Source organism: Galendromus occidentalis, unplaced genomic scaffold (assembly GCF_000255335.2).
Source record: "Galendromus occidentalis unplaced genomic scaffold, Mocc_1.1 scf7180000077474, whole genome shotgun sequence".
In the NCBI taxonomy this organism is placed as follows: Eukaryota; Metazoa; Arthropoda; class Arachnida; order Mesostigmata; family Phytoseiidae; genus Galendromus; species Galendromus occidentalis.
Window position 1 is genome coordinate 963889 of NW_003805462.1, and position 26126 is coordinate 990014.

General features: G+C 51.4%; 3 protein-coding genes across 3 annotated transcripts; all 3 read left to right on the forward strand.

Annotated features, from left to right (window-relative positions):
* Positions 1 to 1006: 1006 nt before the first annotated feature.
* On the forward strand, positions 1007 to 2011 carry BEAF-32 (Boundary element-associated factor of 32kD). Its single transcript, XM_018640093.1, has one exon. The coding sequence runs from the start codon at positions 1007 to 1009 to the stop codon at positions 2009 to 2011; it is 1005 nt and encodes a 334-aa protein (XP_018495609.1).
* A 3834-nt stretch (positions 2012 to 5845) lies between these two features.
* LOC100906073 (ganglioside GM2 activator) lies at positions 5846 to 7325 on the forward strand. Its single transcript, XM_003744724.2, has 4 exons — positions 5846 to 5936; positions 6366 to 6576; positions 6843 to 6921; positions 7049 to 7325. The coding sequence occupies exons 1-4, from the start codon at positions 5849 to 5851 to the stop codon at positions 7235 to 7237; spliced, it is 567 nt and encodes a 188-aa protein (XP_003744772.1). The 5' UTR covers positions 5846 to 5848; the 3' UTR covers positions 7238 to 7325.
* Positions 7326 to 8677: 1352 nt separating this feature from the next.
* Positions 8678 to 13427, forward strand: Vps15 (vacuolar protein sorting 15). Its single transcript, XM_003744776.2, has 8 exons — positions 8678 to 9491; positions 9607 to 9970; positions 10152 to 10385; positions 10506 to 10687; positions 10799 to 10987; positions 11115 to 11725; positions 11861 to 12370; positions 12537 to 13427. Exons 1-8 carry the CDS (start codon positions 8678 to 8680, stop codon positions 13080 to 13082), a joined length of 3450 nt encoding a protein of 1149 aa, XP_003744824.1. The 3' UTR covers positions 13083 to 13427.
* The last annotated feature ends 12699 nt before the right edge of the window (positions 13428 to 26126 follow it).

Here is a 26126-nt window from a genome sequence, read left to right on the forward strand (position 1 = left end):
TCAGACTCAGAATGGAGAGCACGCTGCCGATATTGAGAAAATCCTCTGCTCCTCCACCGTGCGAAATTCTCTGTCGTACGCTTCTCGGACCCAAGTTTCTCTGAGATATCTTCTCATCGAAGCATAGATTCTATTCCCGCGAAGTCTTGCTCCGTTCATATACGTTATGTTGAGACTCCAAATTAATTCAACAAGATCCTCGCGATCTATGTCCGCAGATCGAAGAGTGCGGAACGCGAGCGTTTTCCATCTGGAGGCTCACAGAAATCCCGTGGGGGTCGGAGGGGATGGTGCCCTCTCTCGATCCGTCGGAATATTCTCAGAACATGGGTCCGATTTGAGCATGCATCCGACCAAAGCTCGTGCCACCGATCGCCCTAACCCCCATGAACGTTTCCTTCGACGACTTTGTTCCGAAAGGATGTGCTCATCTATCGTTGGCTTGATTGGGATTAGAGCTCGGTAGAGTCGATATACCAATATATTGCGCAGGTAGGTGAGTAATGTCGGAATGCCGAATACCCAGCAACGCCAATTTCCAATGGGCTTCTTGCTCGATGTAGACTCCGGGTAGCTTCGTGCAGTCCGTGGGGTCGCTCGTGAGGCGAAAGAGTCACGCGGGGACAGGACACGCTCCCGTCGTCCTTTCCTCACTCTCCGCTCTTTCGACTCCCGGTTCTGCGGAGCCATGCAGCCCGCACTCACGAATCCGGCAAAACGTTCCATACGATATTTCCAAATTGGAATTTCGATGCCGAGTCGATCAGTAACATGTCCGAGCGGGACTTCCGAGAGAAAAACATGCGATCGAGCCGCGCGCGCACCCCTCCAGCGTTCAGTGAGCGGCATCGGAGCCGGTGTTGTTAAAGAATCAGATTCACTTGTGCAGTGGGGATCGATCGGTAGCTAGGAGTGTTGGGTGAGGGGGTCACGCTGATCCTGAGCTCCGGATGCTCACGCGGCGTCTCCTCATCCTCCTCAGCGAGTTGACAATGCAGTGAGTGAAATGAGTGCAGTTTCTTCGGTAACGCCGGCGACCGTCGCCAGCGTTGCGGCCCCGCCGGATGGCACCATCGATCCGTATTCGAAGGATGCTATCAACCAGTTATTTCGTCGCCAGCCGCAGAGGTTTCGTTTTGTGAGCAAATTCAACGCTAAAAGTGCCTCCTGGAAAGACTTCGAACTCGTGTATCTCGACAACCATCTCAAGGATTTCGCGCGATGCGTCCACTGTAAGAGCTTCGTGACGTACTCGAGTAAAAAAGGTACCGGAGGCATGCTCCGTCATCGATGTGTGGGCAAGGACGGCCCAGCGTCGGATGGAGACTCGCCTCCGGCAAAAAAATCCAGCACGGCCGCCGCGCCGAGAAACCTATCGCCCAGACCCCTCACCCTACTAGCGGGAACTCCCGCCCCGAGACCCGTGAACGGCGTGTGCGCCTTGCTCAATATACCGAAGCAAGGAGGAACCCCCATACAGACCATCCTCTACAATCCCGAACAGGGCCTACGAATACAGAACCTTGCCAAACTGGGTTTAACCGTGCAGAAAGCGGCTCGAGATGGGAAAAATTCCCCTCCGATCCCAGCCAGTGCCGTCACGAACGTGTCCATAACGAAAGTACTCGTCCCGGAAGTGAAAACGGAAGTCAGAAGTGACGACCATCTTTCTCCGGCAGGACAAGAAATCGAAACGGCAACGCGGGCTGACAGGGTTATGAAAGAAGAGAAATTGCACGAGGTTAACGGAGTCGAGCAAATCGTATCGAACGTCGAAATCCACGAAGATATCAGCTACGATGCTCCGAGCAGCATATCGGACGACCCGAGGAACGGCGACTTTTCGCTTCTGACTGCCCCAGCGGAAGTCCAGCTCGCCGATCTGCAAGTGCGACATGAGATCGAGGAACACAACGCCAGAATGGAGCTGTACAAAAAGAAAATGGAAATTGTTGAAATGAAGAAAGAGTTTTGGAAATCGAAGCTCAAGGAGCTGAAAGTCAACTTTTGATCCAACTCCTTCTTCGAGAGAAAACGAACTTTGCCGTAGGACCTTACCTTCGAAAATTGTATGGAATATCTTCATGCGCCTGATACGAGAAACAGCAACGGCTCATCAGAGAGAACAAAAACATTATTTGGGGGCCGTCGATAATTTGATGCGACTTCCGGGCCGTCTATAGCGCCGCTGAATTTTTCGGGAACAGTCCGTGATGATGGTTCGTACTTGCCGGAACCGTGAAGCATGCTGGAAGCCCACAACAGGGAAGACCACCCGCATACGTCTGTGAGTCGGGCCCGCGAACCCATCGATTTCGACTCCGACATTATTCCGAATAATTTCGAACCTGACCACCAGTCGTGTATCTCAGAAAATTTTCATATGCCTACGCCGAAGGGGCTTATTCCGCTGGACGCGGCGTGAAGTCCGGCGGGGTTCGTGCGTCGTTCGGCAGCACGGTACTCAATAATTCGATTCATTCTTTGAAGGTGAGTCACATCAGCGCATTCCGAACGATTATATGTATTTTGGACAATTCGGATTATTGGAGGAGCAGGTCATGAGTCATGAAGCGATCATACCGTGAGGGTGACCGGAGTTTCTTTTCAGGTTTCCGAAATCGAATAAATTCCGCGGCGGAGTGGCAGCCATTGCTCTTGGCGGTCTCCTCCCGTATGGTGAGCAGTCTGCTTAATGCGGAAATTCTCCTCGTGGCTCTCTTCCAACGGATCATAACGTTTCCACAGAGTTCATATGACGTTTCGTCTCCACAGGCAATATACGCGTCGTATGGGAAGATCGTCTCCATGCAATTATACATTGAAATCGTCGAGTGCCAAACTGACTCCAGCTGCAATACTCACCCCTGAGTGAGGGGGAGGAAGTTGATCGGAGACGGGGATACAACATACCTATATAGCAGAAGAACTTTGGTAAAGAAAGCTTTAAAATCCGAGCAGACGGAGAAGAAACAATGTGCGATGTACTTCGAGCGTCTTGCATCAGATCGAACAATGTAAAAAACTTAAGCAGCGAGTAAAATAATCCAGTCAGTAGTGTGATATAAATCATATATTATCGGTCCTAATCTCATAGTGTAAATAACCCGAAGTATGGGATTGTACATAAAAATGACTATTTGAAGGTATGAGACGCGTTATTCCTCATCTCAGCCCGCGGGCCTTCCGAGCTCTCCAGCAAACCTCACCACCGTATCTTTCTCGGTGCTGTTGCCTGTGCTGTCTGGAAACTGCGAACAAGGAGCGTAAAGCACAAAGATGGGGCTGAAAGGGAATCGGTAAATCGAGCCCAACCACAGAGGTCACGCTCACTGGAGGATGGCGGGCTGATTCCGTTGTAGGCTCGAACCCTGGTCACGGGAGATTCTTCGAAACGAGAGAGTTTTCGAGGATAGATAAGACCTCGGAGCAAACCGCAGCACAGAAATACTTTCTCGTGCATGAATAGAGAGCCGTATGGGAGGTGGCGTGATCCCTACAATGTCACCGCAGCCCGCAGCAGGCGTCGCCTCCAGCAGGACTCCGCTCCGAGAGACCCCACGGGTCAAGATTTTGTGGCCTTCGGGCATTTTTCAGGAGAAGTAGTGGATCCCGTCAGCTTCATCGCTATTCACATGGTTTCCAGCGCAGGAAGAGCAGTCAATTCCAGACCAAGATCCGAAACTGTGCTTCCACGGAGTCTGAATAGCTCAGAAGTCGCCGATGGCTGGACCTATTGGGCGCCTATTGGGCGATGCTAGTCCGAGACATGTACATGCGAGATCTGCTTATGCGAAGCACGAGATCTTCGATAATCCAGTAGAGTGAAGCGTCGACCGCCGAACTCGGCGTCTGAAGCTGAACACTGATTCAGAATATTCCCCGGAAAAAACAAATCTTCGTGCATCGATCTACATAGGTGTATGAGAGACCGATCGGCGATCGCTGATAGGCACGGATCGAGCGGAGCGGAATCGTTCATGGCATTTTCGCTACAGAATTGAGATTAGTAAACAAGCTGTGGCGTGACATCCCGCGGAGAGGCCTACAGAAACAGATTCAAATGAGGAGGATCCAATGCACTTTTGTGGAGAAGTAGATCACACCTGACCAGCGGCCTACATTCCTACTCTCTAAATATCGGAATCTCAACGAGAAGAGTCCTGTCATGGGATCGAGCGACGCTTTTGATGTTCGAGCGCACACAGTTCGCAGTCCGAATGAAGTGGTTCGAAGGATGTGTGGCCTTCATCGTATGGCTCGTAGTTTCTGCGGCTTTGGCGGGGGCTGAGCCTCCAGGGACATCTTTCATCATTAACTTCTTGAGATATCGAGGAGGTTTGTCAACATATTATTCGCTATGACAAAAAGGAGGATACCACTCTTTTAGATATTTCTCCGACAGTGGAAGACGCGCAGAAAAAAGTTCTTTTTTCCAGGTGCAACGAAGGAGGGCTGAAAAGCGAAGAAGCTCAGAGACCTTCTCTCAATAAAATATGGTCGAAGCCGCATCCCTTTGTTTCCTTCAATCGCAATGAGACTCACTAAATAGTATCACATATATGTGGAGGAGTTCAGCGGCTGCTGGCTGATGCTCGACCAGGTTCTAGGTTCCCAGCTATCTGCCGAGGTATAACCCTTTCCGAATCACGCCATCTGCTTTCTCTGCTGTGATTTCTATTTCGCCTGTGACGCTGTCTCGGCAAACTATAGCTCCGATCTTGTCTACACCTGCGGCTCCATGGACGATAACCTTATAACGACTATTCTCCAGCTGGGATTACTTATCGGTCCGAAACTCAGTCGCGGGCACAAATATCGACTTCGTGGGAGAGCTCGCAAACGCATGCTTCGGCGTTACGATTCTTCCAACAGGGTCGGATACTACCTGATCCTCAGCCATGGAAACCGAGACGGCGCACGAGCGTTTCCATCGATTTATCCAGCTCGAGACGTTTAGCTACAGCATGTACTGGCCATTGAGTCTCTCAGGAGGGTTGTCTTCGCTGGAAGGAGATTGATTACCCTCAAGGTTGTCAGTTGTCAAAGATCAAAACGCTCAGAGCTTCAAAACTGCATGAATATGCCCTTTACGATCGCTGGTTGCGGTATACGAAGAAGTGATCAAACGTGACGACCCGAGGTCCAAGGAGGCTCCGGCGCCACATTTCTGGTGTGGCGGTATTTTTCTGAGCCGCAATCTATGACCGAAGTTCGGATCGCCCTGCGGGGAATGTCGCCGTGTACTTACGAGCCGAAAAGGCTTCCGCGATCCTCGTGAAGACGTGCCTTACTACTCGTTCGAATCCGCAATCATCCTCCAAGGTTTATCTGGGCCTTGCCTCGGAAAGGAAACCGATTCTCCGGTGAATACGGCGACGTTGAATTTTGGCTATCTGGTCCGTCCCGAGGGTACTTCCATCATTGCGGGGGATCTCATCCTATGAAACTTGAGAGAAATTCCACGGCTGTACCATCTTACGAGAACTGGAAATGGAAGTGGATATGACGTGCAACCTGGGAGTTATGCTGACTCTGAATAGATTGCTAAGCCGAGGGCATGGAAGCTGAGATTCTCTCAGGGCGAGGAACGGGAGACCTTGAAGTGGTTCCCGCCACGCGTGTCTGGATCTGCAAGTCTTGTCTCCATGGATAAGCTCTGCGATCACATGCGTCGATTGACGATCGACCATGGCTCCTACAGCACAATAACTTTCCTCGAGAGTCGACGAAACCCTGGCGGCGCTTACGCCTGTAAATCATCTGGATAAAGCTTAATCCTCCAAAGCGGCTTGAGACTGTTTGCAAAGCTATATAAGAATTGGCCGAACGCTCAAGACCGCATTTCATGTCGTGCATAATGATGAAGTTCTTTATTCTCTTCTGTTTCCTGCTCGGGGCGGCTTCTGCCCAGCGTGTCACTTTCAAGAATTGCGGTGAGCATACCTCATTTAAGGTGCTGCGGATATGTCGACGGTCGGCAGCTAAGCGAGAATGTCGTTAAAATGAAGTTATTGAGTATTATTCAAATCGATTGAATGTGATTGATATGGTGAGGTCAGTGATGGCGTTCGACCTGCGGGATACCAGGTGATTTTCCGTTCGAACATCTCGAGGAGTGGAGATCCAGTTGAAAATCCGCCATAGAGTGAAGGGGGGCAATTTTCGAAGCGAATGATCAGTTTTTGAGCCTCCATTGAGGTGGAGTCATGCGGCAGCTTCGGACTTTGAGCGGACGCCCTCGCAAGGCCGGTCGCGGCGATGGGAGACCGATGAGAATACCGGAAGGAGCGATTCCAGGACAGACTCAGAGATTCAGTGGATGCATCGCTCTGCCAAATACATCAAGTCGCAGCTTCTTCCAGAGTCTGACAAGTCGGGCTATGGGACAGTCAATGTTATTGACATCAAGGACCCGATTCTCTTCCCTTCAAATGTCTCTGCGGATATCGATATTGAAGTCACGAAAGCTTTCCCGGAAGGCGCCACGGTTCAGCTGACAGTTTATCGAGTCTTCAGACTGTTCGGAAAAGATCGACACATCAAGATTCCGTGCGTCATGAAGGCTGGCTCTTGGTGAGGCTCCTCATGTTTCCGCTCACGACGGCCATGTAACAATGGACCTTTGTTGGATAGAAGAAGTCTCAGCTCTGAATGGATAATTTTAAGGTCTCGTTTTGCCTTCAGAATGTCTCTCGTTCGCAAAGCAAAGGCACTGATATTTCTCGAATCCGAATCGGAGTCATGAATCCGCAAGGATTCTTGCATGGCCGCGATCGAGAGTTCATACGGGAATAATGAAACTCTGATTCATTCCTCCTCAATGATTTTCTGGTCCACAGCGAATACGATGTCTGCAAACTTCTCCTGAAATCGTCGAAACCTGGGGCGACCTTTGATTTGTGCACGGTTTGGCCCGAGGTACGAGAAAGTCCATAATTTTCGGAGCGAGAGTCTGGACCCTCCGATCCCCGAGTCGAGATTGCGAGGTTCCTGGAACATTGAACACCTCATAAGTATCTCTACTGAAGACCGAGATCATTTTCAGGGTAAACCCTGCGTCTGTCCCATCCCAGAGACGAATCTGAGGAAGGAGAACGCCAGTCTCAGCTTCCCGACTCTGCCCGGACTTGCGAAATTCTTAGTCAGTGGAAACTACGCGGTCAATGCCAAATTCATCGACCCCTCGGACAAGCAATCGTTCTTCTGTCTTGACATCAAGGCCACTCTCGGTTGATCGTCACTTGTGACAACGGATATCAGCGCATCCTCCCAACGTATTTCTATGCAGTTGGACGGACAATGAAATAAAACTTTCCAAAAACGAGCTCTTTTCCCTCATAAACGGCGGAGCTCCCCCTCATGAATAACATCCTCCGATCGCGAACTGGGGAAGTATCTCTCGACCGAAAACGCCTCGACTCATATCGAAGTCTGCAGAGAATTCACTGAACCCGAGCGTCTCGATACCTGTTCACGAGCGACTGCTGTGCGCACGGATGTCGTCGCCATCTTCCGGAGTCTCCCGGAGCGCTGGCGCGAAACCGTGACGCGCAAGCCGAAGTCCGCTCGAGACATCTCCTCCACTTCATTACGATCGTTCACTTTTTCCAAGAATACATGCTGATAGCTGACTAAGGATCGCGGGAACCCATAGTTTAGACTTCTCGCGACGGAGACCAGAGGTTCGACAGCCCCTCTCGAAACCTGCCATTTCCTTGTCAAGAATGCAGCGTGCCGAGTGTACCGTTCTCTCATAGGTGCAATTCCTTAGCCGCAATCTGATTCCTTGATCGGCGGGACGGCTGCACACAGAGAAACCCCGGTACCTTGCCCCCCAGCCTGATTGTCGCGCGATACGCGCTTCAACGCTCGAGTCTTCACACAGCTGTCTGCTTATCACCGCCTGGCTGCAATAAACTCTGAGCTCTCATTTGGCGCCTCGAAAAGAAGTGATTTCTCAGAGAGTCCAGAGTCACGAAGCGCCACTCGGAATTGAACTCTGGTCGATCGTTCGGGAGATATCAGCGGAAATGGAGCCAAAATTTTCATTCTTCGATTTCGAAAGCGCGCCAGACGAACTGGAGAGGGAACCGTGCTGCTGCTTTGATGAACCATCAACGGAGCATCAACAACAGAGAGAGGTGAAGGGGAACTCGCACGAGATCGACGGCAGGGTTCGAACTGGCGCTGTGTAACGCCGTCCTTGAAAAGTGGAGCTTGTCTTCGGTGCTCGCGGTAGGCGAGAAATTCGTGCAGCCCCCCCCCAAACGAACACATTTTTGAGTCGTCGTTCTTGATGTCTCGATGAGAGTGTTGATGGTTGTGGTAAAGATGATGATGACGGTGTTGTTGCCCCTTCCACTACCACTAGCTGTGCGATGAGGTGATTTGTTTTTCTGAGTGGCTCAGAGTCTGTCAGCAGTGACTCGCTGTTTATATCAGCGAGCTAGACCGAACGACCAGTGGACTCCGCTCGCATCTCGATCCTGAAAGAACCCGGAACGGTGCATCGCGAAGGAAATTCGCTCTCGGACTGCTCCAGGAACGGACAGGAGGAGTGGTCAGCTGGTCTCGATGTATCGTTGTGGCTATCAGCGGTGGTTGCACTGACAAATACGTAGTTTTCGCAACAGCTATAAATTCATCGGAGCGATTCACTAGAGGAATCGATAAAATGGGAAGTGCTCTCGTGAGATTCGCACCCTCTGCGATCCATTCTGTCGACGATTACTTGTCAGCTCTCCCGGAGCTCCAGCGCGACCTCAAACTCGGCTCGACGCGATTCCTGAAAACAGTGAAGGTTCGCGTCGCGGGCTGCGAATACCCACTGGTCGCGAAAGTTTTCGTGATACACGACGAATCCCTGCCGCTCTCATATCACAAGAAGAATATCGACAAAATTCGCAACGCTCTGGAGAACTGTCCGAATGCGCTGCCTTTCGCCAAAGCAATCATATTGGAGAAATCGGCTATACTCCTTCGTCAATTCGTCAAGTATTCTCTATACGATCGGATCTCAACGCGACCGTTTCTACTACCGTCGGAGAAGAAATGGATCGCTTTCCAACTACTCTGTGGGCTAGCGCAGTGCCATCGCGCCGAAGTCTGTCACGGCGATATCAAGCTCGCGAATATCTTGGTGACGGGGTGGAATTGGGTGGTGCTCACCGATTTCGCTTCGTTCAAACCGACTCTGCTCCCCATGGACGACCCGGGTGATTTCTCGTATTTTTTCGACACGTCCAAAGGCCAGGTCTGCTGCGTAGCGCCGGAGAGGTTCTTCAAGGAACGGGTGCCGAGAGTGGATGCCATGGAAGAATCCAGAGGAAGTCTTACACCCGCCATGGATATATTCTCTCTGGGCTGCGTATTCATAGAACTATTCACCGATAGGGGGAAGAGCCCATTCAAACTGTCAGATATGTACAAATACATCGAAGCGAAAGATGAGGTGCTCCCAACACAGCTGGAAGATATCGAAGACGAAGGTGAGCTCTATTCTCGAGTCCGTTTGATCGGTATCTGGGAAGCATCTATCAGTGATTTTCGAAGAATGCAATGACTCATCTCTGGGGTTAATTCTCGGTTATGATCAAATTCCAGGAATAAGAGAACTGTGCGCACATATGATTCAAAGAGATCCCAAGAGAAGATTTTCGGCCGACGAGTACTTGGAGCTCGCTCGCAAGCAAGAGATCTTCCCGTCATGTTTCTACAATGGTCTCCTTGACTACTTGAAAGTTTACGCTCTGGACACAGCTCATCCGGATTCTCAGATTTCACGACTGTACAAAGACCATGAGATGTTTCTCCAAAAGATCGCTGGAAGTGAAGACGGGGTTCTGGCTTTGGTTAACTTCATAACGTCCATGCTCCGCTCACTCAAGCATTCATCCGCAAAAATGGTTGCTCTGAAATTGATGAGGATCTGTGCGGAACGACTCAACCCGCAAGTCATCCTCGATAGGTTCGTGTACATCGTAGTTCGACCCGGATCGGAGAGCCTAATCATCGACTCGAATTCACTCCCTCCGCCTAACCATTCGCTCAAGATTCAGGAACGAGCGGGATAGTTGTTCCAGTCTGATTGAGCGGAGTGCCAACAAAAAGAAAACAGAAATTATAATGGACTCATGATCCTATTTCAGACTGCTGCCTTTCATGCTGAACATGCTCTCGGATCCTTGCGCCCTAGTCGTCGCCGAGGCTGTCCATGTGCTGACCGATAGCTTGAATCACATACAAAACGTCCCAAAAGCTGATGCCTTCGTCTTCGTTGAATATATACTCCCGGAACTGCAGAGAGTTTCGACTGACCACAATACGATCGTTAGGGTTGCTCTGGCAGCCAACATCGGCTCACTCGCGGAGTCGGCTCTGAGGTACGTTCCCGTCCCTAGCCCTCATATTTTAGATAAGCGCAAGTCGATCTTCCGAGTTCGGAGTCTTCCCATCGGCTCACGATATACGATTAGAAAAATTAAAGCCGAATTTCCGTGTAGGTTCTTGGAGACTAGTCACCTAGATTTTACCGAGAGCGGAAAAGAAGACGTCGGGAGTCTGCTACATTATCGCACCTCGTACGAGCGGGAATTGGAGGGTCTACACAACGCAATGCAGAATATCGTTGCAACTCTCATATCCGATAGCTGCAATCAGGTCAAGAGGATGCTCTTAGAGAAAGGTAATTTGTGATTATGCTGAAAGATTCGAAATCGTGTTTGCGTAAGGAAAGTTGCCAAGGATTACGCTCATCGAATGCTGGCTTTTATCTCTGGTCATGTGCTTCCTCCAGGTGCTACGCACTTATGCGTGTTCTTCGGCCAAGAACGAGCTCACGACGTACTCCTGTCCCATATGGTCACGTTTCTGAACGATTCATCCGACCACGAGCTACGTAGCTCATTCTTCGAAAGCGTCGCCGGCGTCGCTGCCTTCGTCGGAACGACAGTGACGCAAATTCTGATGCCCTTGATTGAGCAAGGCAAGTTCTCGTTGATAAACACGTGAGACGTGAGTCTCCGGATAAAAACTTATCACGAAGCGACGAGGAAGCAGATACCCTCAGTAGCTCCGTGTTCCTCCACGCCATTTGCCCGTTTCGCTTTCAGGGTTCCGAGACAATCATGACGCAGTGGTTTGCAGTGCTTTAAAATGCATAACGGCTCTCACGGAGATCCGCTTCTTCCGACCCACCACCTTATGTGATCTCTTCAGTCTTGCGGGCGGATTGTTGGCGCACAGAAATTCCTGGATACGCGTTGAAGCAGCACAATTCCTCGCTTGCGTCGCCAGGACGGTTCCGGTCTCTTTGAGAGAATGTCGCCTGAGGGCCTATCTCGCGCCCTACCTCGAAAGTCCCATCACTCAAATCGAAAAGGCCGATGTGATAATCGCGCTCTCCAAAGATGTCAAGATCGACTCTCGTACCTCGACGGTCCCGACGAGGGACTCGGAACCCTGTATAAATTTCGATGGGAAAAAATGCAAACTCATTTCTCTGAAGGAAACTGTCCCCATCGACTCTGATGAGAATATTCCCGACGACGAGCTCTGCGGAGCTTTGAATCAACACCGGCAGCTACAGAGATTATTCGAGAAGAAGAAAAAGCTTGCGGGACAGCTCCACGTCGAAACGAACGATGGGCACTTCTCGCAAGCGTGGAAACCGAAAGGTACACTCATGGCCCAAATGCATGAGCATCAGCGATCAATCAACAAGGTTAGTAATTATTTCGTGGATCCCCTCACCCAGTCTCGTTCAAGGAAACATCCAATCGTTCAAATTATCTGCCCGTCGCAGGATCTCTGATGAATATATAATATGGTCAAGCTGAAACCGACCTTCCCGTTCCAGATCTGTGCGATGCCAGAAGCGATGTTCGCCACCTGCTCGTCCGACGGTACCGTGAAGCTGTGGGACTGGGGCAAAATCGAAAAAAGGGACATGACCAATAAGTCCTGTTTCACCTACAACCGTCTGACCGGCGAACTGGTCGCCATGGATTACTGCCATCGCGAAAAATCCCTCATGGTCGCGAGCAACTCGGGCAACATGGAAGTTTTTTGCGTCGCGCCCGAAGGGCCCAGATCGACAAACAGCAGGTGTTTGGACCCTATCGAAGACGGCTGGGCGGTCGATATCAAACCTCTTGACGGTACGGTCATGGCGTACGCATCACTCCATGGCGGTATTCACGGCTGGGACCTTCGAATGCCGGAGCCACCGTTCAAGTTGAAGAATGACACCTTGGTGGGCTTGATGCAATGCATGGCCATTGATTCCTCGAAATCATGGCTCGTGACAGGGAGCTCGGAGGGAATCATCGTCTGTTGGGATCTCCGTTTCCAGTTGCCCATAACACGGGTGAGTTCTCTCCCTCTCCATTTTCCCATGACGCGAGAGTTGTCCGGGCTGAACAACCCGATTGATTGTTCGTTCAATCGATGGATTGATTCATAGGCCGAACCGCATCGAGGAATGGACATGGCGTGGTTGATGTTGAAATCACATGAAATTTCGATTTTTTCAGTTCCAACATCCTTTCAAGTGTCGGGTCTACAGTCTGGTAATCCCGAAGCATTCCAGCATCGGCAGCGTTTGGGCATCGCATCTCGGCAACAATGAAGTCTCCTTATGGAATCTTGAGAATCAGCAGAGATCCAAGACACTGTGGGCTTCCAGCAGCCCTCCGTTCAACGATCGAATATTCAGTCGACACGTGAGCTACGCTGTCTGCCAGGCGGATCATTACCTGTACACCGGTGGAACCGACATGAGGCTGCGCTGCTGGGACGTCGCGGAAAATGCTCACGGTAGCTCATATCTGATTTGCGGCTCAGCTCTGGATGCGGACAGGATCCAAGCATCGTACAGTCACAATTTATGCGACGGGACCGAGGTGATCCAAGAGACTCTTCGCAAACATCCGTCGTCTGACGGACGAGCCGAAACACGCATGGGCAGCCGAGCTGCTGCGGGTCATCATGACTGCATCAGTCAACTGGGATTGATCAAAACTCAACGACACTTTCTCATATCGACATCGAAGGACGGAGTTGTAAAGGTCTGGAAATGAGACGACTGTGATCCAAACTCAGATTCAGTGGACGCCCCAGCCAACCTCGGATCCGCGCTCAATGGCAACCCGAAAAGAAGGAGCAAGCTCAAATGTATCAATGAAGGGGATGACCGATAGGTAGGAAAAAGGAGAAATCATGTAATATTTGATGGCGATAACTTAATTGGTCATTGCTCCTCACCTTGCTGGAAGCAGAAGCCGAGAGGAGTTGGGAGCATTCCCCATTTGAGTAGAAGGGTGGATTCCGCTCTCACTCAGCCATGTGATAAGTATTCGGGAAGATATCAGCGCCGCCGTTTCTCCCTATGTATGAAGGTCCTCATCGTGGTGCTGACTTTCCTGGCTGAGCGATTCTCGTGCAGATTCCCGTCGTTCGAGACGTGTGCTCTCTCTCCAACGGGGATTAATAAACACACGAGATTTTCTTCGAAAAACGCTTCCTACATCTGTAGAGAGGGGCTCTGTAGAGGCTAGATTTATTTGATGTAGTTCTGACACTTGCGATCTGTTGCTGGACCTGAAGATCCTTACAGGAGCTCAGGGAAGGCTTCCTGAGGGTGGGAAATCCCCTCTGATGAATCGGAAAAATTCTCCCCGACATCGCTGGTCGGGAGGGGGAGTGGGCGTTGTATCCGAGCCATTTATTCTCCCACGCTGACCAGCGCCGCGCGCCGCCGAAGAGTACAGGGTGGTCATTTTTAGTCGGGACTTTTTTTCCCTCTGCTCGTCCCGGCCCTAACTTTTGAACGGCTGGATGAAACTATATGAAATAACCCACCAATCAACAGCTCTCGCCCTGACTGACACGATTCCGTCCCCAGCGGTGACGATTTCGGCCAGTATCACCTGTTGCGGGCGTTTTGGAAATGATCGGTCACTTTTTTCTCGTCGCTCCACGAAAACGCCTCTTTCTCGGCGACCGCTGGGTCGATCGGGCTCAACCTGGTTGCGTTCGACGCGGGACAACCTGGCGGAGGTATGCCATAAAAAAAATTCAGGTACCATGTTCCTGGGGGAAACGCGGAAGGGGTAAACTTTGGTTTGAAAATTGGACAAATTTACCAAAATTCCGGGTTGTCGCTAAACTCAGTCGATAACTCCTCAGGGAAGCCGAATTCGAAAATTTTCATGATGGCTAAAAGTGCTTGAAAAGGGCCAATTCACCCGATCTGGGGGTCAGCGGGCTGATCGGACGACTTTTTTCCTCCGAAAATCGTCATCTCGAAATTCGTCCTCGTGGAACGCGGAAGTACCGCTTGGGAGCGCTGATGTTGTGTTCAAGCGCGCGCTCCAGCCTCTCAGCATGCTTCCGAGCGATGGCGCTCTCGGATTTCCAACGGTCGGAATCCGCCGGAATCAGCCATTTTGAAAAAGGAAGAGTGTGAGGGAAGAGTTGAAACGCCACGCGGTCCTCGCCAGTTTGGTGGAAGGTAAGACGCCCCAGGAGATCATCTCTTCCCAACGGTGGTTCCTGCTTGGTCCGGCTTCAGCCATCTTGCAGATATCAACTTGAGAGTCCGGAGAACACAATGAATTCACTGAGATCACGGCTGTGGCAGTTGCGTATCACAGATTGCAGCGATCCCGAATTCGACAGCGAAATGATGCACAGAGGACTCGCGCGGCTCTTCCCTTTTCAAAATGGCTGATGCCGGCGGATTCCGACCGTTGGAAATCCGAGAGCGCCATCGCTCGGAAGCATGCTGAGAGGCTGGAGCGCGCTTGAACACAACATCAGCGCTCCCGAGCGGTATTCCGCGTTCCACGAGGAGAATTTCGAGATGACGATTTTCGTAGGAAAAAAAAAGTCGTCGGATCAAGCCGCTGACCCCCAGATCGGGTGAATTGGCCCTTTTTAAGCACTTTTAGCCATCATGAAAATTTTCGAATTCGGCTTCCCTGAGGAGTTATCGACTGAGTTTTGCGACAACCCGGAATTTTGGTAAATTTGTCCAATTTTCAAACCAAAGTTTACCCCTTCCGCGTTTCCCCCAGGAACATGGTACCTGAATTTTTTTTATGGCATACCTCCGCCAGGTTGTCCCGCGTCGAACGCAACCAGGTTGAGCCCGATCGACCAAGCGGTCGCCGAGAAAGAGGCGTTTTCGTGGAGCGACGAGAAAAAAGTGACCGATCATTTCCAAAACGCCCGCAACAGGTGATACTGGCCGAAATCGTCACCGCTGGGGACGGAATCGTGTCAGTCAGGGCGAGAGCTGTTGATTGGTGGGTTATTTCATATAGTTTCATCCAGCCGTTCAAAAGTTAGGGCCGGGACGAGCAGAGGGAAAAAAAGTCCCGACTAAAAATGACCACCCTGTATATATGGATATCGTGAAGTTTCCCTTCGCCCTATATGCGCTCGGAGCACGTGGGAGTCGGCTGTACTGCAAGCTCCATCCGTGGAAATCATCATTGGATAATATTTCTTTCCCCTTGCCCTTCCTCCGCCGCTGGTTTCCCGATGCACTTTGTCTCGGTCTCGACCGGAGGACTCGTGATGACCGAAGGACGTGTGCGAATCTGCCGCGGACTGATCAAGACGGATCCTGTGCGTCAGGAAATATCCATAACGCCCGGCCCGAACGATACTATGGCATAATTGATTGTTCTCCGGCAAGGCTCGCGCCACGGTCATTCGGCTCCTATGAAAGCAAGTTTGATCCCTTTCACGTAGTCGTCACCCTCCTCAGCAAGGTCCATTATGCTTTGCAGAACTTTTACGGAGCTTCTGTGCATCTGCCACGGAGGAACATCGAGAGTACAGACATCGCACGCATCCACTGACACGCATCCATAAATATTTGGTGGGCGTTCGAGAATTGATCTACGAGGTTTGGCGCTCAGAAGCAAGCTGCCTCGGCTCCTGCATCTGGTTTTCGTCAGACAGAGCTCTAACGGTTTCAGGCCCCCCCTCGGCAAGAGGTGAAGTCTTCCCGAGCCGAGAAATCCCATCCTCGGAAATGCCGCTCACTTAGGGGGCTATCTGACCCTCCCATGTCTCGAGATTCCTTCATTCGAATCTCGCTGCCATAGCTCAGTATGCGTTCGGTGGATAATGACGTTGACCCAAGACGCCGATGATTGGAGGGCCCTTGCACCAACATTTTGAATCGGGATGCTCCGGTGTTGTGCTTCTCTCACCAACCTTGCCTTCGCGACAAGTCCTCATCAAGGAGCTCGGCTCTGACGAAGTGGCAGAGCTCGAAAACTATCGGTCTGGGCAAGTCGGCGCAACGATTTAGCTCCGGCGGAACCTACTCCAATTTCACCACAGTTTCCGCGGAGAGTAGCCGCCTGCCGGATCCGGATAGCCGTCAAGCTTCTCCCTGCCAATGCAGAAGGTATAGGCTCCCTGCAGGGGGGGGGGGAGAAGTCGAGAGAGATGCTGAAAAGCTCGAGCACAGTTGGTCTGGAATGTTTTGAATCTAGAAATCGGAGTTTTTGTTTCGATGCATGGTTTCTGTTCTCGGTCGGTTCGTGGGCCGCCCATCGAAAGCTGTGAATTCCGATCGGATTTCCCGGAATTCGTAGGCGGAGAGACTTTGCTTCCATCTTCTAATGACCGCTGGATCGTGTGATCCAGAGGACCGATGAGAAGACCTTCCGAAGGCGCGGCGTCACCTCCGGGGAGCTCAGGCAGCCCTCGTTCCATCGTTTCGGGATCGAACAATTGTGGGGCACATCGGTCGACGTAGTTCTCCCGCATCAGGGGAAATTGCTGATTATTATCGAAATCGAGGACTCTCACCTGTTATCTTATTAGATTAGTAAATATCTTAGGGTAATGATACCCGAAGTCATTTGTCGCTCGCAGCGATGACGACGTGTCAGCGTTCCGTCTCCAAGACATCCACTCGCTTTGTCTCGAGCTTGTTATCGGAGTGTCTGATTCGGTCGTCAGGATCAATTCACGTTGCACATCGATGTCTTGAACAAGAACGTTCGACGTCGTTTTCGCTCACGACGTTGACGCGACGTGTGCATCTTTCGGTGCCTCCTGTCACATTGTGAGCTAGACTCGGGGAATCTATGAGTTTGATCGTCATGTATATGAACTACTCCCAATCAACGGAATTTCGAGAGGAGCTGATTGCGTCTGAACCGCAGCTGCTTGAGGACTGACCGAAAAGCCCGTGGCCCGATCTGGTCCGCTGGAGATCAGAGGTCCGAATCAGTTCGAGATTCTTCGAACGCATTTGCAACAGGACGCCAGCTTTGCGGTAGGGTCTCTATTCCACACATGAGGTCATTCACCTGGAGATCATGACTGTATTCGAGGCCTCTCGACGTCAGATGACAGCTCAAAATCGTCACGAGAAGACTGGCTCAGGCAGGCCCACGGGGATCCTTCCTCAGAATGAGCCATTTGTGAAGTCGTCCTAAAAAAATCCCATCTCCTGAAGTCAGCCCCCATGAGCTTTCCGTTGGGGTCGAATGAGCTTGGGGAATGTCGGGAAGAAATCTGGGAAGGATATTCCGCCGATCGAATCGCGCTCCAACCAATTGGTAGCATTAGGAGTATGAAGTTTATTAACACTACCTTACTAGCGATTTCCCATGAAATGTGGAAATGAGCCGGGAAGATACCGGAGATCGCGATTGTCGGTCCCGGAGGAATGCGGTCATCTTGCCCCTGCATTAGGATTTCCAAGATTTTTCTGAATTATTGAAAGATGGTTCGGGTTGATGCCAGCATAGCTTGGGACCAGGTCAAGGTCTCGGCGGATTCTCATGTTGTGGGAATATTTTCGGCGGAAGATAAATTCCACTTCATGGCGGAGAAGGAGGGGATATGCCGTAGCGTACGTAGAACGTCTACCATCACAACAACACGTCAATACCGATTTTGGAACCCGGGTGGTTTTCTCAAAGGTCGTGGAACCAAATCCCATTATGATGATATTTCTTGTCCCCGGGGAGGTTCCACTGGACAAGTTTGAACATGATGTGATTGGATGTCCGGCTGAGAAGGCCTTCGCTGGATACCAAGACTACCACGAAATGATTCGCTCATGCCAGCTGTAGCGATCATATTCGGTGTTCGAATAAGTTCCCCACGAGGAAAGGGAGCCCATTCCACGGAAATCGCCAACATTTCAGCCTCTGTGTGGGAGCCCGACCGTCAGGCAGAGAACGGGTGGAGACACGAGTTGATGCTAACGAATTCAATTAGCTCTTTCAATGACTCGCGCATTTTGGAATCTCGCGGAATCATATCTTACTGAGCGAATCGAGTCATTACAGTAGATTAAAATGGAATTCGAGCGATGTTGGTGAGGAGGAATTCATTCTATATGGCCATGATTGAGAGAGAGCCTCCGGAGAGCATCGAGCTCGGATTGCGAGCGAATATGCTACGGCATGAGTGCGAGCACAGCCGCGACATCCCCAGCTCGTCAGGACTCCTGATCCCGCCGTCAATGAAGGGGGATCCGATGCACGCGGAAAAAGGGTTCTCATTTTGAAGGTTTCCGGGAGCGATTGCGGATGCACCTGGAATACTCCCGGATAGTGTACAAAAGCAGGATTTCCTCTGAAAATATTGAGTTTGTGCGATATACTTGAGAAGAGTAGCGAAGATTCAGATAGGCTCGACCGGCGGGGCACAACTCATTGGGCTGGACCAGTCGATCTAGGGGACGATTCCCTGACATTGATGGAGATCGGATCAGAGTAGCGGTGCACGGTATTTGAGATTATTACGATATAGGTAGGAGAGGGGAGCAGTTCGCGGAAATACTGAATCCCGCGAAGGAAATTCATATATCACACATGAGGCACACTTCCAGCGATTACTTGTTGGATCACCAAGGTTAGAAGGTCTCTCAACCGTGAGGATCGAGCACGGCTATATAAATTCAATTGAACACCAACTACATTTATCGAAGGCATTCGCGGGATTTGAGGTCATACTCAAATTCAATAGAATGACATCGATGACTTGAAGGGGAGTGCTGAACATGTGAGACGCCGATCGGGCTGAAACATTGGTCATACATCCCGCCGCGAGAGAAGTTCAACCCTAAGAGAAGTCTATAGTCTTCCCCAGTCTTCTCATATAGTCAATGCTTGAGGGCGAATTCTCGATGATCATTTGAACACCTTCAAGGTGGCAACACGCGCCTAACCTCTTAGGGTTGAACTTCTCTCGGGGCCCTCCTTAGATAAAATCAAGGTACCCGCAATTCGAGGGAAGGCTGAAGGTATGTACTCGATGTCGTTTCACTGCAGCTGTGGAAAGAACTAAGATTTCGTGGTTGGATGAGGGAAAGACGTTTTCACGCAATATTCCGGTAAAGGCGTCGACACTACCTGCGCGGGTTTTTTCTGCTTCCTGCTCCTCCTCATCGTCATTGGGCAGATCGAGCCTCCCGGTGACTCCGAGGTTTCGACGCCATGGGCAAAGGCGAACGACATGCGCCCTCATCCATGCTGCCGGTCTCACCGTACCTCATAGAATAAGATACAAGATTCCCCGTAGAGACGCGCGCCTCTACGTCAGTGTCTTTGGTCCTCGTGTCGCATATCAGCAACCTTAACCGAACTCGTCCATCATGAATCTGCGCTCGTTGTCTTCCTCTATGCTCTTCTGTTCCACCCAGTATGATCAAGAATGTCTGACCACCCGCCGGAGTCAAGTAGTGAGCATGTGATTGAGTCGGGGTTTTCTCGAGGAGCGCAAGGAGGGGAACAAGTTCGATTCCGCTAATTTTGCCGGCTCCTCATTAGCCGAGTCACAGGGAACTTCCCGAAATTCATAATCATCATAACCACCTTCCTTAGTATCGAAGGAGGCTGTGAGGCTGCATGTCAGGAATTGAAATTTGCCATGAGCGAAAATCTTAATGACAGACAAGCGGGTGAACTTCTTTCGTCAGAGGGAAGAACATTCGCGCACGCTCCCGGTGCCTCCGAAATTCACTCAACGGCCCGAGGTCCGTGAATTCAATTCCAAGCTCCCGAATCGTTGGTACATCGGCTGTGAACGGCATCCCTCGGAGGGAAGCGAAGTCTCATTTTTGCTTGTACGGAATCTATCGATTGCCACGTTGTGTGAGAAGCAGCTCTGTGGTGTTCCCCACTCGATTCACCATAAGCTCTCCGCCATAAGCGCCTTAGTCTCTGGATTCAGATTCCCAAGAAAGCGGTGATTTGACGCCAGTTCTAGACAACGATTCGTAGAATCCGTCCTGGAATATCCTCCTGGGGGAGAGAAGATTGGGAGAACCTCGTTCATCGATCCGCCGGATCTTCCGACACGCTGACGACTGCAGTGTGGATCAATGGGCGTCAATACTCGCAGGCGAACAACTTGAGGCGCGTTTAAGGGAGGTTGGAACAATGTGACTTTCGGAAAGAGGTTCGCCCCGAAGAGCTCCGTGTCCAGAGCTCGAGAGCGCAGCAATCCCCCTACTCGTCCTCAGGACGGCGGCGCGGGAAAAAAGGCGGCATCGATGATGTTCCTTTCCAATTCGCTTTCTGCGAATTTCCAGATTCATTCAAAGGCGATTGGTAGGGCTAGGCGTTTGTGGCGGATTTTTTTCGGGAATATCGCGGACCTGTGGCGGATCTCCCCAGCAAAAATCGCGGACTTATGGTGGCTCCGAACAAGCAAAACGAAAGCTCATGCTTATGCTTGTCTGCTGTCGTCAATTTCCTTATGCTGCCTAGGAGGCTTGAAGCTAGGACCAGAACTCACATTTCCTCACTGTTATGATTAAGCATATTGTACATGCTGAGATTCTTACTTTTTATACTACGTCTATCATTCCGAAGAACAGTCGCGCATTTCCTGAAAGATCTCTCAGCCGAAACACTGTTGCCGGGTACACTCAGACAAGTCAGAGCGATCTTCGCCAATTCGGGAAAACGAGCCATCGCATTTATCCACAAAACTATCGGATGAGACAAAGCCTCGAGTTCTCTCTTGGCCGACAAGTATAGTCGGACTTCAGCCTTCCCCGAATCGTTTTCCTCGAACCACAGTATATTTTCGATGACGTAGCCGGCTTCGATCTCGATTGTTTTCAACTTCGCGGGGTCGAATACGCGACAGGCACGGAAGAAGTCCGCAGCGGATAAGGATATCTCGCCATCGATGGTCCCCTTGGAATCTATCGAACGGGATGCGGGGTCTGTCACGGGAGGAGTTAACCTGACCATGTTTATCCCGTGAAAAAAACTCCGAAATTCGCGGAAGGTGGGCATTCCGGCCGAAAATCGCGGATTTCATGGCGGATGTGGCGGCCGCCACAAACGCCTAGCCCTAGCGATTGGCTTTGGTTCGTAGAAAGCGATCCAGACTGTCAATAGCCAGATGTCGTATCTTATCTCACCCTTGAATTGATCGACGGATGGTACGAGCGCGTCACAAAAGCGAGCGGGAGTGCTCCATCGGCGGCACGACGACAGCGACGCTTTGTCATATGACAACACGTCGTCTTGAAATGGGTCGAATAATGAAGGCATTAGTCAGATACTGCCATTCGACGTCGATGATGATAAACTTGCGAGGGTTTTGACGGCCGAGCCAGACTGACTCGGTCTCGAGGGTAAATATTTACGTTTCTGCGGACTGCGTAGGAGACTGAGAGCGCTCCGGCAGACCGCTCGCCCGAGCTCCGGCGCTCGTGTCATAAGTATTCGAGAGCGAGAGATTCCGGGAACTCACTACGAGCGGGTGGAGAAGTTTTGTGACGATAACAATGAAATTTCTGACGACAATTTCCATGCAGATCAGATCGCATGCTGAGCAAGGGACTCATAAGCTATTAGCTCACTCTCGTTACTACGCCGTGCCGCCACTCGTGGCGAGCATCGACTCCAAAACGCCTCAGATTCACCAACTCGGAATGAGAGCTCCCCGGCGAGAGTTCATTATTCGTTGAGGTTCTAGAGAGCTGTCGTCCCGAAGTCTAAAACTAAGTAAGAGGAGCATTCGCTGCAATCTGTGCAAACAGGTGGCGAAGTCAACCGACGAAGGACAGGTCCTTGAGGGCTGCGTGGGTTGTCGAGGTCAGACAGAGGGTGCGTTGAACCCACCCCAGCCCCGAAGGCCCTCTCCTCCGACCAAGGCCATCGGTCTTGGAGCCGTTTCCTTGCATGAGATCAATTTCCCGATGCGATTCGTAGATTGATGAATCTCGCCGGTATTTCCAATGAATTTGGCACTTTTCCCGCGCTCGCAAGGTCGGTACTGCAAAAGTTTGCACCCGTTGCCATCAGAAGAGAGGGAGGGGAAACGCTCCGCCATCTTGCCGCGAGGCCAGACTCCATACCGGCAGAAACTCATCGTGTCAGTTCGGAGCTTACACTCACTTGAATCTCGGCGGTTTCCGGTGTCGGACTGCCGAGCTCAACCACGGCAGGTGAGGATTCCGGATGATTCTACGGCGGCTCCGCAACCCCCGGAAGCAATCGAAGCTGTGAAGGTGTTTGTCAACAGCTGAGAAACGTGTTTTGAACTGTTTGGAGCGAGTTTGTGAAACGGAGCTCCCAACGACGCCGCTATGAACGGAGGGAAATCAATGATCCCGCTCCGAGTCGCTGCGAATCTCTCACCGACATCTCCTATCGAGTCATCTGCGAACATCTAGCCATCGAGTTCTCCACAAAATGTTCGATTGGGGAGATATACGTGACGTCGGTTTAGGAGAATAATTTTTATTAGGGAATTTAATAATCAATTTCGTACGGTAACGCGCTGTTTCGTGCGGAGAGCGACCGCAACCTCGGTCCCTCGAACGTAATCTCCTCAGGAAAACACGACTCGGATCCGTGTTTGAGATCATCGAAAGAACAAATCGACTCCTCCGAAGACTCCCGACCCTTTCTGAACATTGAGTGTCGAACATTCGGTTTCCGCGAACCATCTGTGAGTGATAGAGCGATCATCCATAGTGCGAATGACCCAGAGACGCTTGAAGGCCCATCGACGGTTCCGTCGTCGACGTTGTTGTTGAAACCGCGAACTCAGATAGCGACGGAGATCGAGCCATCATCATCGATCATCATCACCATAATCAACGGAGCAAGATTCAGACGGCGTCAGGCTGCCGCCGAACGGAAGAAGTCGGGATGGGGGTGGGAGCGGCGAAGGAACACGACGCGATCCATCCAAAGGTAGGTTGAAGCTCGGGAAAGGGGACCGGAGTCTGCCGGCTGGCGGTCCGCCACCGGCTGCCGGCAGACTCCGGATGGTGAGGGAGGCAGACTAGACTAGACGGGGGCGCCAGGAGAGGGGCGTGCCGACGTTGGCTTGGGTAAAACCGTCTGGAAGGGGTCGTGCGGGACGTTCCACCCCCTCTCTCCGCGAAACGGGGGGAAGGGGCGTTTGTCGGAGCGAATTAAGTAATCTGTCTGCGCCTCGCTTACAACGCTGTTTGGGACCAGCCAGAACCTACTTTGAAACAAGTCGTGCTCGTAAGTCATCGATTCTCTGTCTGGGGTTGACAACTAATGGAACGGCAGAATTATTGTGGAAGTAGCGGGGGCTCGGACCATGAGAGGCACGAGATCCGATTCCGATTGCGATTTGTTTGAAATAATAGAACTTTCACAATCTGGTCGATGAATTCATTACGCCAGATCTGCATTCAATATTGTCGATCGGCCTCGAATCACTTGCGGGTAGTATTCGGTTCCGCCCCTTCAAGAAAAATCCGAGATTCCGGGAACCATCATACGCCAGAAGATCCGGGGACTTCGAATACGGAAATGAGGTTTGAAATTAATTTCGCTTCCAACTTCCACCATCGCCTCAGGGGCGGGCGCCGGTTCCGCTGTACTCCGGCGATACGATATGAAAGCTCACTCAGTCAGAGAGGGAAAGAGATGGGAAATTTCCGGGAGAGGTTCGCGTCAAGTATCGCCGTGACGTCTCCCGAATCTGAGCTAGGACGGATCCTGTATTTTCCATGCCCGGAATCACAAAGTCCCCGCTTGCGAATCGGCCCCTAGGGTTCTTTGAACTCAGAACTCAGACCCGGATGGATCGTAATTTTAGTTTTCGATACTGTTCTTGCACTGTGGACGGAATCCAACGTTCAGATATGTTTGCACAGGGATGGTCGGGCGCCTCTATCATTCGGCGGCGACCGAATAAACGTGAACTGTCCCGGACAGCTGTCGGATCATCGATCCGTCGACAATATAGACTGACAAATCATTACAGCGTCCTCCAAAACCTTTGCGGTGAATAGTCGCAGAAAGCTGCACGGAGTCTACTCACGAAGCCTGGAGAGTCTATGTGGGAACGTTGCGCATTCTTCCACATTTCGCTGGAGAAAAAACTCGGTGCATCACCAAAGCTCACCAGGTTCCTGCTGAGAGAGGAAGAGAGAGCCGGAGTTGAGCTCCAGACGCCGAACGCGTTCTTGACTAATGGGGGCTTAGCGACCCGAATCGGAAGGCTGTCCCCGCCTGAGATTCTCCATCAGGCGGCGGAGCGTCTCGGGAGTCTCCATGAGGGCCTTCAAGGGTGAGACCACGGCTGAATGCTATCACTGAATTGAGAGCGACCAAAAATGAGAGAGTTCCGCAAACCGAGACGGGACGCCGCGAAGTCCGAGGTCTGAAGGCGGAGGGACTCCATGCAACTGACTCACGATGTTCCTCAAATCCTCTCCTTACTTTCGTAAGCTCAAATTCACGGCATGGATCAACGCATTCGAGCGCCTCTCGGGTCCTCTGCGACGACAGACACGTCGTCAGCTGTGAACGACGGAGCGCTGTTCGACAGGCCCGATGAAACGCCCTGTTCCGGCGACCAGCTCCACTGAGTAGCATCTCCATGTTATAGCTCAGGTTGGTCGCCATAACCTCGACATTGTCGTGGATCTCATCTTCTCCGGAGGGAAACGATTCGGTGGTGCATAGGCAGGGCACCAGATTGCGATCGTTGACGGCTTCAGAAATCTCCTACGACACTTATACGGAGAGCATGGGAACGAGGTCCTAAGCGAGTCTCGGCGCAAGGCGCGCGAAACAGCGTCGGCGTTGCTCCGCGAGAGCGATCAATGCGGTGCTCAGTGGGATGAGCGGACCGCTCCGCCAACGAACTATGTCGTCGGTGCTCAGGAACACTGCGGGGAACGACCTTTAAGTTCTTCCGCAGCGTCCGCGAACCCGCTCGACTCCTTCTAGGATCGCTAACTTCATTTCGTTCGGCGGTGGCAAGCCTCTCTCGCGTCGACGTCCCTGATCGCTGTTGTCGCTCAGAGACATCGTCGGGGTCGCGCCGTCGTCGCTGATTCGGAAGGCGCATTCCGGGCTGCAGCGAAGGCCAATGACCATTCCCAATTTTCGGCACGTACTTGCAACTCTGGAGATAACACCGTCTGGTACCGACGTTCCAAGATCCTGTCCACCGCATACAAGGAAGACTGTCCGCCGAGGACGCAGATTCGAGCTGGGTGAGGAAAAGAACAACAACCAGAGGAAACAAACAGGGATGCTCAGTATGCACCGTGCATTATTCATGCTACACTATATATTTGAAGTCGGAAGAAAAGACTGCTCCTGACGATAGCGGGTTTCTTGTCAGAACAAAGATGTGGAACAGGAAGAAAGATGAATCCTCCAACATGGCGGGCTTGCTGTCTGCTGAGGATTTAATTCTGGTGGCACGAAGGCGAAAGGAAATGCAAAAGCTCCTCCAAGCGAAAAATGACTTCGAAGATGAGGGAGACACTCCTTCGAAACCCGAGTTAGACTGCGGGAGTCGTCTTTGCTCTGAGCGACGGAACGCTTTGTCGAGAACCCGGGAGACAGAGGCGACGCGTACCCGTCACGAACGATTATGAGTAGTATTCCGAAATTGTCCTGAGCGATCTTCCGAATGCTCTCGAGGGCACCACTCCTGAATCATCAGAAGGAGCAGCAGATGGGATTCGAGAATCGGAGAGTCGAAACGCAGTTTCCGTTCGATAGAGATAGCTGAAGTAGGCGAACGGAGTCGCGATGATGCTCCTGAGCCAGCCGACCACTTCCCTTGAATCCTTAACAAAATGCAATACGTAAGATCAGGTAGTCAGGGCA

Excerpts from the sequence above, each read along its gene's own strand:
- Vps15 (XM_003744776.2), top strand. The coding sequence starts at position 8,678 with ATGGGAAGTGCTCTCGTGAGATTCGCACCCTCTGCGATCCATTCTGTC. Across the intron at positions 9,971-10,151 it reads CCGCAAGTCATCCTCGATAG|ACTGCTGCCTTTCATGCTGA; the intron begins GTTCGTGTACAT and ends ATCCTATTTCAG. Across the intron at positions 12,371-12,536 it reads TCCAGTTGCCCATAACACGG|TTCCAACATCCTTTCAAGTG; the intron begins GTGAGTTCTCTC and ends CGATTTTTTCAG.
- BEAF-32 (XM_018640093.1), top strand. The coding sequence starts at position 1,007 with ATGAGTGCAGTTTCTTCGGTAACGCCGGCGACCGTCGCCAGCGTTGCG.
- LOC100906073 (XM_003744724.2), top strand. The coding sequence starts at position 5,849 with ATGTCGTGCATAATGATGAAGTTCTTTATTCTCTTCTGTTTCCTGCTC. Across the intron at positions 5,937-6,365 it reads TGTCACTTTCAAGAATTGCG|AGTCTGACAAGTCGGGCTAT; the intron begins GTGAGCATACCT and ends AGCTTCTTCCAG. Across the intron at positions 6,577-6,842 it reads GTCATGAAGGCTGGCTCTTG|CGAATACGATGTCTGCAAAC; the intron begins GTGAGGCTCCTC and ends TCTGGTCCACAG.